The sequence below is a fragment of the Alosa sapidissima genome, chromosome 9 (assembly GCF_018492685.1).
Source record: "Alosa sapidissima isolate fAloSap1 chromosome 9, fAloSap1.pri, whole genome shotgun sequence".
NCBI lineage: Eukaryota > Metazoa > Chordata > Actinopteri > Clupeiformes > Clupeidae > Alosa > Alosa sapidissima.
In genome coordinates this window covers 33,972,052-33,986,870 of record NC_055965.1, presented here as the reverse complement: position 1 = coordinate 33,986,870, position 14,819 = coordinate 33,972,052, and the positions used below count along the sequence as shown (strand labels likewise).

Genomic DNA, 14,819 nt, shown 5'->3' with positions numbered 1-14,819 from the left:
CCTAAGTGTTATAGGTTAAACGTCAATATGAGGCATTCAAATTACTAAATATGTTTAGCTACTAGTAATTACTAGTAAAATGCTATACTTTAAAAAAATGCATTATTAAATAAATACACTCTATATGAATTCAAAAATATATGATAGAAACACATCACATAAGCTATCATTTTCAGTGTGTGTTTGTGTGTGTGGAGAGAGTCAAGCAGAATCTAGGATGTCCACTGTTGTGAATGATCCCACTACAGTATATATTACTGATGACGTCAGGGTGGTGGGGGCCCCAAAATCAAACACTTTTTTAAAAAAAGTATCGAAGTATTGAAATCGCAATTCTTGACTTGGTATCAGAATCGACCCCCCCTCCCCCCCAAATTGTGTAAATCCCCCCTACATGAATAACCTAAGGGGGGAATTCCCCCCCATTTTGAAAAATGAATTTTAAGCCCTGCTGTTTGTGTTTAAGTGTATGTTCACCGTATTTAGCAGACGCTTATGTCCAAAGCGACTGACAATGGGATGAAGGAACGTTAACATAGTGGGTTCAAGGCACTTACCCCAAGCTGCTCTGGGAACAACGTAATCCCTTGTAATATAGTTGACATATGTAAGTCACTTTGGACAACAGTGTCTGCTAACTGAATACATTTAAATGTAAATCGTGAATATTAAAAGAAAATAAAAAAATAAAAAGAAAAGACACTTCTAGAAGATCCCAAATCTACCATTAGAATGAAGGGCACAAATGCAGTCCCTTCTGGACAAAGTATGACTTCTATGCCTCACATCTCACACACACACACACACGCTTTGTTGCTGACGTGGTCATTGGCCAGGGTGAGGATGTGTGAGAAAGTGGAAGAGTGTCATTGTTTGAATGTCTGCAACACACACACATGTACACACACACACACATATATACACACACACACACACAGGTCTCATTGTTTGAATGTCTGCAACACACACACACACACACACACACACACACACACAAACACACACATGTACACACACACACACACACAAACACACACATGTACACACACACACACACAGGTCTCATTGTTTAAATGTCCACATCCTCTCCCATCTGGTAAGGCCACTCCGATTGAATATACTGTTTGTGTTTGTTCATAGTATTTATGTTCACCGTATTTAGCAGACACTTTTGCCCAAAGCGACCGACAATGACATGAAGGAACAAGCTGGCATAGTCGTTGAGAGCATCACACACACACACACATCAACACACACACACAATTCTCATTCTGCTTTGCTGCTGACGTAGTCGTTGGCCAGGGTGAGGATGTGAGAGAGCGTGTGTGTGATGACGGCGTCCATCTTGTCGTCCAGCTCCATCTCCTCATGGTAGTTCTTCACCGGGAAGATGGAGCTCAGGGGAACCCCCAGCAGCTCACTGCACTCCTCCATCTGCACACACACACACACACACACACACACACAGTTATACACACACAGAGTTACAAACACACACACACACAGTTATACACACACACAAACACACACACACACACACACACACACAGTTATACACACACAGAGTTACAAACACACACACACACAGTTATACACACACAGAGTTACAAACACACACACACAGTTATACACACACACAAACACACACACAGAGTTACAAACACACACACACAGTTACACACACACACAGAGACAATAAATAGTCCATGTATGAAGTATGCAGACTATGCACTCATATGTCACATCCGCATAGCGGTACAAAATATGACTGCCGCTGTACGTCCTCGCCACGAAAATGAATGCTTGTCAAATTCTCTCCATCCCCTACTCTTGCAATTTTTGTGTGTGTATGTGTGTGTGCCTGTGTGTGTATGCTTGTGAGTGTGTGTGTGCCTGTGTGTTTATGTGTGTACAGTTGTGCTCATAAGGTTACATACCCTGCACATACACATGCTAAAGTAAACTAAAAAGAGGAATAAAAACATTCTTCTTTTGAAAATTGATCATAATGCCTTAATTAAAAACAAATGGAAATATCCAACCTTTAATGACACCAATTTTCTTTGTGAATGAATAATGCAGGGTTTCCCGCAGGACTTTGCAGTTAAGGCGATCGCTACGACAACTACGTTGTCAAAATAAGGCGGTCGCTACGACAACTACGTTGTCACCGTGTTACTATGCTACTATGTGTAGTCCCTTTCATTCCAAACCGCGACCGCAACCGACACCAGTTCAAATGTCCTGGTCTGTGGTCGGGGGTTTACAAGGGTGACTAGACTGAGAGGCTCTCTATCAGCATCAACTTCCCTATTTGCTAAACTCGTAAATGCACAATGTGGTTTGTTCAGAAAGATTTTGGAGCTCCATTTGCAGAAGTTAATCTGCCCACATAAGTGAAAGGGAGTTTAAAGTTCTGTTGACAGGCGTCTGTCTGCCAATGTAGGTGAAAAGGAATTTAATGTAAGTTTTCTTACAGATTCATTTGTGTCTGTTTACGGAGTTCCCCATCCTCGCTTGTGCATGGTGGAAGCCTCAAAAAAAGTTTTCGACCAAACAAAGTTTTTCCATAAAAGTCTAGTGGGGCTACACACCAAGTTTCATGTGCCCTGGTGTTTCGGTGTTTGGGGAATCGTTGACCAAAAAGTCAAGAAATTGATGATGGATTTTCTTTTATAATAATATAAACACACCCATACTCTCTCAGAAGAATAGACACAGACACACACACACACGCACACACGCACCTTGTCTTTGATCGTCTTGCTAGTGTACATCTCTCGAAGATCCTCTCTTACCAGTGGGCTGACTCTGTCGACCATCGTCATGACGACAGCTTGGGGTATATCTGCAACATTTAAGCACAGCTCAGAGTGTTTGTTTGGATAACTCCAGCTCGCTCACACACACACACACACACACACACAGATCAAATTAAATTGAAAATTTAAAAACAAATGTGTGAGTGAAAAGTGTAACTATTTCCTGTTGTTGTTTTCAGGTCTGTTTGTTTTCTTGTATGTGGTTTGTTTGTTTTCTTGTATGTGGTTTATTTCCTGTTGTTGTTTTTAGGCCTCTGTTTGTTTTCTTGTATATGGTTTATTTCCTGGTTAATGTGCATATTGCATGTGCTTGAAGTGTGTGTGTGTAGGGCATGTGAGAGGGGAATCGATGTGCTTTGATTCCAACTTGGTGGTAGTAGTAGTCTACGGGATTAAAAAGCATGCCCACATGTGTACATAGTATCCAAAAAATAAAAATCCTACGACAGCTTGCAAATTATCCTCCTGAGCCCAGCAAGGGTTTTGCCTAAAGCAAAAAGTATCTTCTGACTGGGCCAAGGTGCATTCAGATCTATGACAATCGGCTTGTTCCTTTGCTTTTTTTTAGTTTAAAACGAACTGAAAACCCAGACACGACCGTTCAGTTAAAACGTCAAAGAAAAAAGCCTGCTGAGAATGTTCGCTTCTATCTGTCAAATTTGAACCCAGTCCATGCTTTATGTGCAACATAACGCTAGTCTCGCTTAGTGGGCCTAGTGCTTAATTAGCCTATACAATTAATTAACAAGGATCAGAAAGAGAAGAAATAAAAACTTCACAACATGCCTAGTTAAGAGGCTAAGTGGTTGGTTTAGGGTTTTTAGGGTTATGGTTCAGTCCGCATCAACAGGACGGACCAACCTAGACCATGCCTAGGTTGGTTAAGGGTTTTTAGGGTTATGGTTCAGTCCGCATCAACAGGACGGACCAACCTAGACCATGCCTAGGTTGGTTAGGGTTTTTAGGGTTATGGTTCAGTCCGCATCAACAGGACGGACCAACCTAGACCATGCCTAGGTTGGTTAGGGTTTTTAGGGTTATGGTTCAGTCCGCATCAACAGGACGGACCAACCTAGACCATGCCTAGGTTGGTTAAGGGTTTTTAGGGTTATGGTTCAGTCCGCATCAACAGGACGGACCAACCTAGACCATGCCTAGGTTGGTTAGGGTTTTTAGGGTTATGGTTCAGTCCGCATCAACAGGACGGACCAACCTAGACCATGCCTAGGTTGGTTAAGGGTTTTTAGGGTTATGGTTCAGTCCGCATCAACAGGACGGACCAACCTAGACCATGCCTAGGTTGGTTAGGGGTTTTAGGGTTATGGTTCAGTCCGCATCAACAGGACGGACCAACCTAGACCATGCCTAGGTTGGTTAGGGGTTTTAGGGTTATGGTTATTGTGGTAATATGGTGGCAACATGGTGCGTAAGCTAACTGGGCTGGTTAAGAGTAGTTTGGGTATTGGATATTTCAATGTGGTAATATGGTGGCAGCATGGAGGGGAGTGTCTCCAGGACGCTGGTTTCACTGTTAAGCCTTCATGAGGTGTCGTGGGCCTAACTTAACGAAACATCGATGAATGAGGGTGCCCACTTGATAGTCCCGATGACATGCTGCATACTGTATACTGCTGTTGGATGGACCATTTGTCTTGTGTTTGTCACCATTGGTTGGCAGATTGTTGGTTAACGTGCTTGTTCTAAGTTGGGCAGGAGCTTCTGAATGTGTGTTTACCTTTGGATTTTGGCACAAGGGATTTAATCCTGTGTATTAATGTAATGCTGAAGCTAGCATAGGCTAGTGACTGCTGTGAATAGGGCAGCTGGCAACTAGGGAAAGACCTTGTGAATGTGTGTTTACTTGGATTTTGGCACAAGGGTTTATAACACCTAAGTCTGTGTATTAATGTAATCTTGCATATGTAGAAGAAGAAACATTCACAAAAATCCATGGCATATTCTCACCTGCGTGAAGCTGCCCCCCCATGTTATTCAAAAATGATTAAAAACACTGCTATTCATTTGTGCTGCGTTTGTGCCGGTTTGTGCCGTAAAAATTATCGTTTGTGCTGTTAAGGGTTTTAAGTAATTAAACTTTACATTTTCTGGAATTAATGGACTCGGGCGGAGGCTGCACGTTGGGGAGTTCTTTGCCCCTCGCCCTCGTCCATTAATTCCGTATAACAGGACACCTCGGCAGAAGTTATCCCATACATTGCTCCTACGAATAATACATTTAAATGTTAAAACAGCTTGCCATGCATGCACACAATGGTAAGCTCTGCTTTCAAGTTTACCCACTGTAGGCGGTTTGCCATAAGGTATGTTAAAACCGCTTGCCATAGAACTGCCAGGTCATGGACAACGGCATTTGCAAGCAAGCTAATCTAACAGGGAACAGGGACTAACAGTTAATTCAGTGTGTTCCCAAATGCTTCAAGAAATTTCATGTCTTAACCCATAACACGCAATAGTTTTGAACATGTTAGGCTACATGTCGGTGTTGAAGTGTTTAGATTCCCAGTGCTAGCCTAGTAGGCATTTTAACAGCAATTATGGCTATGTGCTAACACCAGTCAGCTGAGTTTAATTAGCGATAACTACGGAGATGGTTTTGTAGCCTCTTTGACAGCTCAGTGACATCAGGTATGTAGCCTAACCTTATGTTTTTGCCAGCGAACTTTTAACATGATCTTCATATTGATGCTATATGGGCCTCATGCACATGAAAGATTAATATCATGCCATTATGTTGTTTTAGAACACACCGTGAAATAAAGTTTTCACCTTACAACTTTGCTGATAACATTTCAAATAAATGCCAGTTAGCGCATTAGCAAGGATATTGTGTAACATATAGGCTACTGTTGTTTCATAGCCTTTTGCTTGTGTGTAGTTAGGAAGGCCCACTGCTAGATTTTGACAGGAGCTCGCGATATCGCGTTAAAGTAAGCTACTTGGGCTCACGCAAGCTGTCAAAAACTGTCCACTCGCCTATGTGGTGCACTCCTCTGGTTTATACATCCAGTGTTTACGTTAGCTAGCAGCTAACTGTGTCTGGATGTGTTGCTATCAGAGCAAGACATTAGAGATGGCGCATGACATGCAGTGATGCCTCGTATAAAAAAATAAAAATAAAAAAACGCTTTTTAAGCACCGAAATGAGGCACCGGTGCCATATTAGAAGCGTGTTTCGGTGCCCAACCCTAGTTATAACCCTAAAATAACGCATCCTTATCACCTAACACATGAAACATAAAAAGGTTAATGCAACAAGAACCAAAAAAAAATGAATGAAATGTTAATTAGAAACTTTCTGATATTTGGGAATGGAAAAATAATGGATAAAATAATCAAAAAATGAATCGTTACATTAGTCGACTAATCAAAAAAATATTCGTTAGATTAATTGTTTATAAAATAAACATTTGGGAGCCATAACACATACACACACACACACACACACACACACACACACACTTACCATGTGCTCTCTGTCTGACAGTCTTTATCTTGGAGATGAGGCTTTCGTCCAGGCTGGATATGTGTTCAGCTGACACCACCATGAGCAGACAGTGGGCCTGATCAGCCAAACTGGGACTACTGTTATAGTAGGAGCCCTCGTCAGACAGTGGAGACACCGGATTAAACTACAGGAGAGAGAGAGAGAGAGTGGAGACACCGGATTACACTACAGGAGAGAGAGAGAGAGAGAGAGAGAGAGAGAGAGAGGAAACATCTGATTTAACATCTGATTTAACTATGGGGGGGGGGGGGGAGAGAGAGAGAGAGACACACATCCAAATAAACTACGGGGGAGAGAAACAGAGAGTGGAAACATCAGATTCAACTACAGGAGAAAGAGAGAGTGTGGAGGCACTGCAAACTCACTGCATTCCATTATCGTTACCGTTGAAACAAGAATGACACATCAGCTGCTGTGCCATTATTGCTGAAGAACTACTTTAATTATGAATAAAAAAAATAGTAAATAAATAAGTGAATAAATTATTGCATTTTTGTTTCTGTCTTTTTAATTTCCTGAAAACCATCACTGTGCGTCATGCTTAATACTCTTTGATTTATGGTCTTTTAAGGGAATCAGACGTGTCTGAGTGTGTATGTAGGTGAGTCTTTTAGGGAATCAGGCGTGTCTAAGTGTGTATGTACCGTATTTTCCGGACTATAAGTCGCACCTGAGTATAAGTCGCACCAGTCAAAAACTGTGTCATGAAGAGGAAAAAAACATATATATAAATATATATATATGTTGCACCTGAGTCGCAGGACCAGCCAAACTATGAAAAAAAGTGTGACTTATAGTCCGGAAAATACGGTAGGTGAGTCTTCTAGGGAATAAAGCATGTCTGAGTGTGTATGTAGGTGAGTCTTTTATGGAATAAAGCATCTCTGAGTGTGTATGTAGGTGAGTCTTTTATGGAATAAAGCATCTCTGAGTGTGTATGTAGGTGAGTCTTTTATGGAATAAAGCATCTCTGAGTGTGTATGTAGGTGAGTCTTTTATGGAATAAAGCATGTCTGAGTGTGTATGTAGGTGAGTCTTTTTAGGGAATAAAGCATGTCTGACGGTGTGTTTCCACACAGCGAAACACCTCGCGATTTTCGGCCAGCGAAACCGCTAACCTTTTGACTGCAGTGTCTAGCCAGTGGTGGCAAGCGAGCTAATTAGGCTAATCAGCTCATTCAAACGTTTAAGTACTTAATGAAGATATCCAGGGGTCTTTATGACTCGACTAAGACTATGTTGCCTATAAACAACAATTCATGTTCATAGAAACAACAAGGTCAATAAGACATAATATATTTCATACCTGTGTTGCAGCATGTAGCCTAGCTGTCTAGCTAGGTTTACAATGCAATACAATGCAATACTAGCATTTCGCCTGTCAGCTAGCTAAAAAGATCGAGTGCTTAAACTAACATATATAGTGGTCTATTTAGTGGTGTATGTGCTCTGACTAAGTTCGTGTGGCATATAAACCACGATTCGTGTTGATACAAGTGCCAAATGTTTGTGTTACAGCTCAGGTAGTCTCCGCCATCTTGGTCAGACTTTTTTGTAACTCCCGCCTCCAAACACAAAGACGCGGACCTGATTGGCTCTCGAATGGTCCTTATTTAAATAAAGTTAAACTTTGGCCAACTTTGTTTCGCCTGCCTCGGCGATTCGCTTTCATTTCGCCCAGCCAGGGCGAATTTCGTCTCCATTCAACCTCAATGAGAGCGACGCGAAATTTCGTTGTGTGGAAACACACCATTAGTGTGTATGTAGGTGAGTCTTTTAGGGAATCAGGTGTAGATAGATAGATAGATACTTTATTGATCCCCAGGGGAAATTCAAGATCAGGTGTGTCTGAGTGTGTATGTAGGTGAGTCTTTAAGGGAATCAAGTCTGAGTGAGTATGTAGGTGAGTCTTTAAGGGAATCAAGTCTGAGTGTGTATGTAGGTGAGTCTTTAAGGGAATCAAGTCTGAGTGAGTATGTAGGTGAGTCTTTGTACCAACTTCCCACCTGGTAACCATCCTTTATGCGCCCCTTCAGGGCATTGGTGAGGTCATCAACAAGCGCCCCTGCTTTGTCTCCGCCCTCCAGTCCCATGACATCAGCGATGACAAAAGGAAGTGGTCCAGATGACCCGTTCTTAAATGAGTAGTTTTTATACTGCGAGAAACATACACACATTTGAACACATTAAAGTCTCTCTGTGTGTGTGTGTGTGTGTGTGTGTGTGTGTGTGTGTGTTAGAGACTCACTCTTGTAGTGAATCCTGCTGTAGAGTTTGCTGCTGGTGCCGGGGTTGTGACCCTTCCCTGAAGGACGCTGCTGACGGAGTTGATGAAGCTGGACTTCCCCACTCCCATTGGGCCACACAGCAGGAGGCGGAGCCTCGACACCTCTGGGTTGCCCATACACAGAGACCTCAACTCAGATAGACTGGCAGATGGCCTGCAAACACAAATGCACACACACACACAGAAACTTCAGCTCAGACAGACACACATACGTGTACACACACACACACGCACACGCATATAGTTAAGTACAACTTATTATACGGCTCTTCACAATGCAAGTAGAATGCTCCATTGACTTGAATGGGATTTCCGAAAGTTCTAGCGGTCATTATTTCTTGGGAAAGGACCTCTGAAAACAAGAATGACCGCTGTCAATGGCAACGGAGTTTGTGCTTGGAACTTCATTCAAAAAGCAGACGGTTGATCAGCTGTGTTCTAAAGAATGTTTGATTCAAGTTCAGCGTGTGTTGCGAACTATGTTTCTTTTGCAAAAGCCACGATGAAACGGTAACAAATAAGTGTAAAGAGACATATCATGGAGTTTATTTTTTTCGTTTTGGCAAGTAGCCGTATAATAAGCGGGATAATGTATAGAATGCCGGTCATCATGGGAAAATAAGTCCCTTCAGGGCGAAACAAGACCCCTCCGCTGGCTCGTCGGGGTCCGGTTCGCCCTGTCGGACTTATTTTCCCCATAATGACCGGCGTTCTATACATTATCCCTTACATATAAGCCCAGTCCTTGTATTTGAGTACTTACTCCCATCTTATCCGTCTCCACTCCCGGTCCAGCTGATTCTCTGGCAAACACACAGACACGACAGCATTGGAACACACTCAAATGGAACACTCACACAGACACGACAGCATTGGAACACACTCAAATGGAACACTCACACAGACAAGACAGCATTGGAACACACTCAAATGGAACACTCTCACACAACAGCATTGGAACACACTCAAATGGAACACTCACACACAGACACGACAGCATTGGAACACACTCAAATGGAACACTCACACAGACACAACAGCATTGGAACACACTCAAATGGAACACTCACACACAGACACGACAGCATTGGAACACACTCAAATGGAACACTCACACACGCAGACACGACAGCATTGGAACACACTCAAATGGAACACTCACGCAGACACGACAGCATTGGAACACACTCAAATGGAACACACAGAAACAACAGCAATGCAACACACTCAAATGTGCTCACATACCCACATATGCACACACACAAATAACAATTGCACAGACACACATAAACACACACAAACACACAAACACCTCTTGGTGTGGGGTGGAGGTCATAGATGTAGTCGTTTGCAAGGAGAACAATCTGCTTCAGGGCGCGTAGCAACAAGGTGTCAATCATCTCATTAAGCTCCTCCTCGTCATGGTAGTTCTTGACAGGGAAGATGAGGCTCATGGGAACTCCCACTTTAGAACTGCACTCGTGCATCTACACACACACACACATGTAAAAATGTAAAATTGGAAAACATGTAAAAATGTTTCACAAAACAAAATGCATACAAGTTGGCCCCAGGTCCTCTCTCTATGTGTGTGTGTGTGTGTGTGTGTGTGTGTGTGTGTGTCCCACCTTCTCTTTGATCTTGTGGCTCCTATAGACAGACCCCAGGTCTTCTTTGACGTGAGGACAAGCCTCGTCCACGTACGTCATGACAACCACCTGAGGGACACCTGTAGAGCGACAAGAGACGTCAGACACCATGACATTCTGTGTGTGTGTGTGTAGGCCCGCATGTGTGTGCACATATATAAGTATGTGTGTGTGTGTGCATGCGTGCATGTGTATCTGTGTGTGCGTGCATGTGTGTGTGTATGCACGTCCTTGTGTGTGTGTGTGTGTGTGTGTGTTTGTGTACGTGTGTGTATATCTGTGTGTGTGTTTCTGTGTGTGATTCTGTGTGTGTGTGCATGTATACTGTATGTGTGCGTGTGTATGTGTATCTGTATGCATATGTGTGTGTATGCATGCATATGTGTGTGTGTGTGTGTTTGTGTACGTGTGTGTATATCTGTGTGTGCATGTATATGTGTGCGTGTGTATGTGTATGCATATGTGTGTGTGTGTGTGTGTGTGTGTGCATGCATGTGTGTGTGTGTGTATGCATGTGTGCATGCATGTGTGTGTGTGTGTGTGTGTGTGTGTGTGTGTGCATGCATATGTGTGTGTGTGTGTGTGTGTGTGTGTGTGTGTGTGTGTGTGTGTGTGTTTGTGTACGTGTGTGTATATCTGTGTGTGTGTTTCTGTGTGTGATTCTGTGTGTGTGTGCATGTATACTGTATGTGTGCGTGTGTATGTGTATCTGTATGCATATGTGTGTGTATGCATGCATATGTGTGTGTGTGTGTGTTTGTGTACGTGTGTGTATATCTGTGTGTGCATGTATATGTGTGCGTGTGTATGTGTATGCATATGTGTGTGTGTGTGTGTGTGTGTGTGCATGCATGTGTGTGTGTGTGTATGCATGTGTGCATGCATGTGTGTGTGTGTGTGTGTGTGTGTGTGTGCATGCATATGTGTGTGTGTGTGTGTGTGTGTGTGTGTGTGTGTGCATATGTGTGTGTCTGTGTGTGTGCATATGTGTGTGTGTGTTTGTGTGTGTGTGTAAGTACCCACCCAGCTCACTGGCTTTCTTCCTGACCAATTTAATCTTCTGGATGATGGAGTCGTCTATGAGGGAGATCTTGCTGGCCGGGATGATGCTGACCAGACAGTGGACCTTATCGCTCAAACTGGGACTGGCGTTGTAGTGGGGGTCATTTTCAGACAGGGAGACGGCAGACTTAAACTGACACACACATACACACACGAAGTCAGAATGTGTGTGTGTGTGTGTGTGTGTGTGTGTGTGTGTGTGTGTGTGTGTGTGTGTGTGTATGAGGATAGAAACATACACATCCTTACACACGCTGTAAACATTCTCACACACACACACACACACAAACCACCATGCACATGAACACATACCTTTTAAAGATATAACATAAACAATCACCTTGTGACCATCTCTGATGTGTCCGTGTAACACTTTAACGAGGTCATCAGGATGCGCCCCCTGTAGATCGCCCTTCTCCAGCCCCATGATGTCACAAAGGACAAACGGCACACAGGTTCCGTAATGGCCGTCCTTAATTTTATGGGTTCTGAACTGAAAACAGACAAAGACTTTAGGCAGTTGTTCTAGAGGTAGAGTGAATGAAGGAGTTTGTTTGATAAGCCACGAATGTTGCTGATTGGATCATAAACGGCCACAGTAACGGAGAGGAATGACTTCTCTATTATTGTGTTAAATGCTCCAAATGTAAAGCACTTTCTGTGTATGAAACATAAAACAGTTGGATCTCATGCCATGAGTTCTGTCTAAGCAATGAAAAGTACTATATAAGTCTAATCCATTTTTTTAATTATTGTTGTTGTTATTACAATAATAATAACAATAATAATAATAATAATAACAACAATAATAATAATTAGAATCATTATTATTGTTATTATTATTGATTGTTGCTGTTGTTGTTGTTACTGATAAACCAGGTTTTTCTTACGATGCTGGTGAAGCTGCAGTCACTGGCCGTCTCTGTCAAAGCCGGACTGGTCATCCGGCCCTGGAAGATGGAGTCGACGGAGTTGATGAAGCTGGACTTCCCAGCTCCCACCGGACCATGGACCAGGATGCGGAGATGCTCGACGCCCGGGTTACTGGGCTCCACTGTCCTCGTCTCTTCCTTCAGGTCATTCCTGATCCTGAGGGAGACAACCCCATGACAGTAGGAACATATGTAAGAATACCTTTGTTTTGTCACAACAGTAGGAACATACATAAGAATACCTTTGTTTTGTCACAACAGTAGGAACATACATAAGAATACCTTTGTTTTGTCACAACAGTAGGAACATACATAAGAATACCTTTGTTTTGTCACAACAGTAGGAACATACGTAAGAATACCTTTGTTTTGTCACGACAGTAGGAATATACGTAAGAATACCTTTGTTTTGTCATGACAGTAGGAAAAAACCTTTGTTTTGTCACAACTGTAGGAACATACATAAGAATACCTTTGTTTTGTCACAACAGTAGGAACATACATAAGAATACCTTTGTTTTGTCACAACAGTAGGAACATACATAAGAATACCTTTGTTTTGTCACAACCATGATAGTAGAAACATGCATATGAATACCTTTTGTTTTAATTATGTATGTGCAGGTGAGACCAGTGTTTTCCATACATTGACTTATTTGTGGCGGCCCACCACAATATCAACATTGACCACCACACAATGATTTTCCAGGTTGTGCTAAATTGTGCTTAAATCTGGTTAGCATCATAACCACGCTGCGCTAATTTGTTAAAAACTGCTGCATTCAAATAAATTCTGCAAACCTACCACCACAAATATAATTCAATTCTGTGGGAAACACTGGAGACCTACTGACGTTGTCCCTGATCCTGAGGGAGACTCAAGACAGTGGTAGGGGATGGTTTGTTTTTACATTTTACTGTATACTGTATATGGAATTATAGCATAACAGCTAAAGCAGCCAGGCAGCTAGCCTACAGTTTTTTATATTTATATACTTATATTACTTTTTCTGCTGTAAGTGCATGTTGTGTGTGATATCTGTATGGAACTAAGATCTTTAATTTCCCCTTGGGGATCAATAAAGTATCTATCTATCTATCTATCTATCTATCAGTCATACAGCGCTATACTCTGGGAGCATGTTCACGCAGCCAGGATGCTACAGCCATAGATATAGGCTACATAATGTTAAAAACTGTTGCATTCAGGTTAATTCTGCAAACGTGGCACCACAAATATAATTCAATTGTGGGAAACACTGTACTCTGGGGCATGTTCAAGCAAGCAGCTACAGCGTTACACTCTGGGGGCATGCTCATTGTTCAGCGGAATTCCCCTTTAACTTACATCCAGTTGATTGGGCGCCAGTCTTTTTCCAACACTGAAAGAAAGCACACACACCAGAATCAAATTACACACAGGTTCAAACACACCCAGGCAGGCAGAAAGTGTGGTTATGATCTGGTACTAACGCTGTCATCCCATTGGAAATGGTTATGTGTGTGTGTGTGTGTGTGTGTGTGAGTGAGTGAGTGAGAGAGAGCGTGTGTGTGTGTGTGTGTGTGTGAGTGTGAGAGAGAGAGCGTGTCAGCGCTAGTGGAAAAGAGAAAGACGGAGATGTTTACACTCACAGGGAAGAGCGCTCGGAGGGCTTGACTGAAAAAAGGCGAGAATGGTCTGCATGCACAGAAGGATATGTCAAATGTTAAGAAATAGTAGGCAAATCATAGGAATCGTAAACAGTATTTTGGGACATATGTTACTATAAGAACATTAGGATAGCCTATTAAAGTGTCATTACAACATCATATTACTATTATAGCCTACACTACCATAGATCTACTATAGAAATCTATTAGCCTATAGTGTTTCGTGAGAGTAGCTTACGGGCTGGTTCAAAGTCCACAAGCTGCATATTAGCCTGGCTAAGCCAGTCCGAATTCAAAACTGACTGTGCCAGGCTAGAGACAATAACAAACAAACTAGGCCTAATTAAAGTGAAATCCGAACGAACGTAACTTTGTGCTGCAGATTTCGGTTAACCCGGAGGCTTCCAACTAGACTGTTTATACGTTTTCTCGTTTAGCTAGGTAAAGCGGAAGAACTGTCTAACTCAACCTTGCACACACCTTTTTTTTTTAACTGGCTGCAGGCAAATAGGCCTAGTATATTCTCGTAGCCTAGGCTATGTTAGTTATATTGTAGCCGCTATGCTGAATGTTAAAAGCGTTCAACTTTCTCACCTGTGTGATGAGATTCCAAATACGTAGAAGTAGGTCCAGGAAATTCGCGAATCCATCATCTGCACGAGCACGTTGTCCGTTCATGTTGGCGTGCTCTATGCTTTCTACCACTCGAATCTGCGTCTATATCGTTTATTTTTCAGACCTCTATTTCTCTACCTTTCTTATTCTGATGGACCTTTTCTATGGACCTTTCCGTACTTTCTACGTGCACAATAACTTCTTCGTTAGGGACGGTACTTTCCTGACGATTCACTCAGTTTAAGTTTCGATTTCCTCATCTCTGACCATAAAAGT

The 14,819-nt window shown here is 42.4% G+C and overlaps 1 protein-coding gene across 4 annotated transcripts; it reads right to left on the bottom strand.

The window, feature by feature from the left end:
• Positions 1-630: 630 nt before the first annotated feature.
• Positions 631-14,780, bottom strand: LOC121718882. Of its 4 annotated transcripts, none has more exons than XM_042104267.1 (14): positions 14,514-14,780; positions 13,911-13,956; positions 13,627-13,660; positions 12,237-12,435; positions 11,687-11,839; positions 11,308-11,479; positions 10,264-10,364; positions 9,948-10,122; positions 9,399-9,438; positions 8,597-8,789; positions 8,355-8,504; positions 6,307-6,472; positions 2,748-2,848; positions 631-1,434 (listed from the first exon to the last, which is right to left on the bottom strand). In XM_042104267.1, the coding sequence occupies exons 1-14, from the start codon at positions 14,604-14,606 to the stop codon at positions 1,267-1,269; spliced, it is 1,791 nt and encodes a 596-aa protein (XP_041960201.1). In that variant the 5' UTR covers positions 14,607-14,780; the 3' UTR covers positions 631-1,266. The 4 variants fall into 4 exon arrangements, with proteins under 4 accessions (XP_041960201.1, XP_041960202.1, XP_041960204.1 ...); XM_042104268.1 differs by having other exon boundaries at positions 14,523-14,779; XM_042104270.1 differs by lacking the exon at positions 13,911-13,956 and having other exon boundaries at positions 14,523-14,779.
• Between the last annotated feature and the right edge of the window lie 39 nt (positions 14,781-14,819).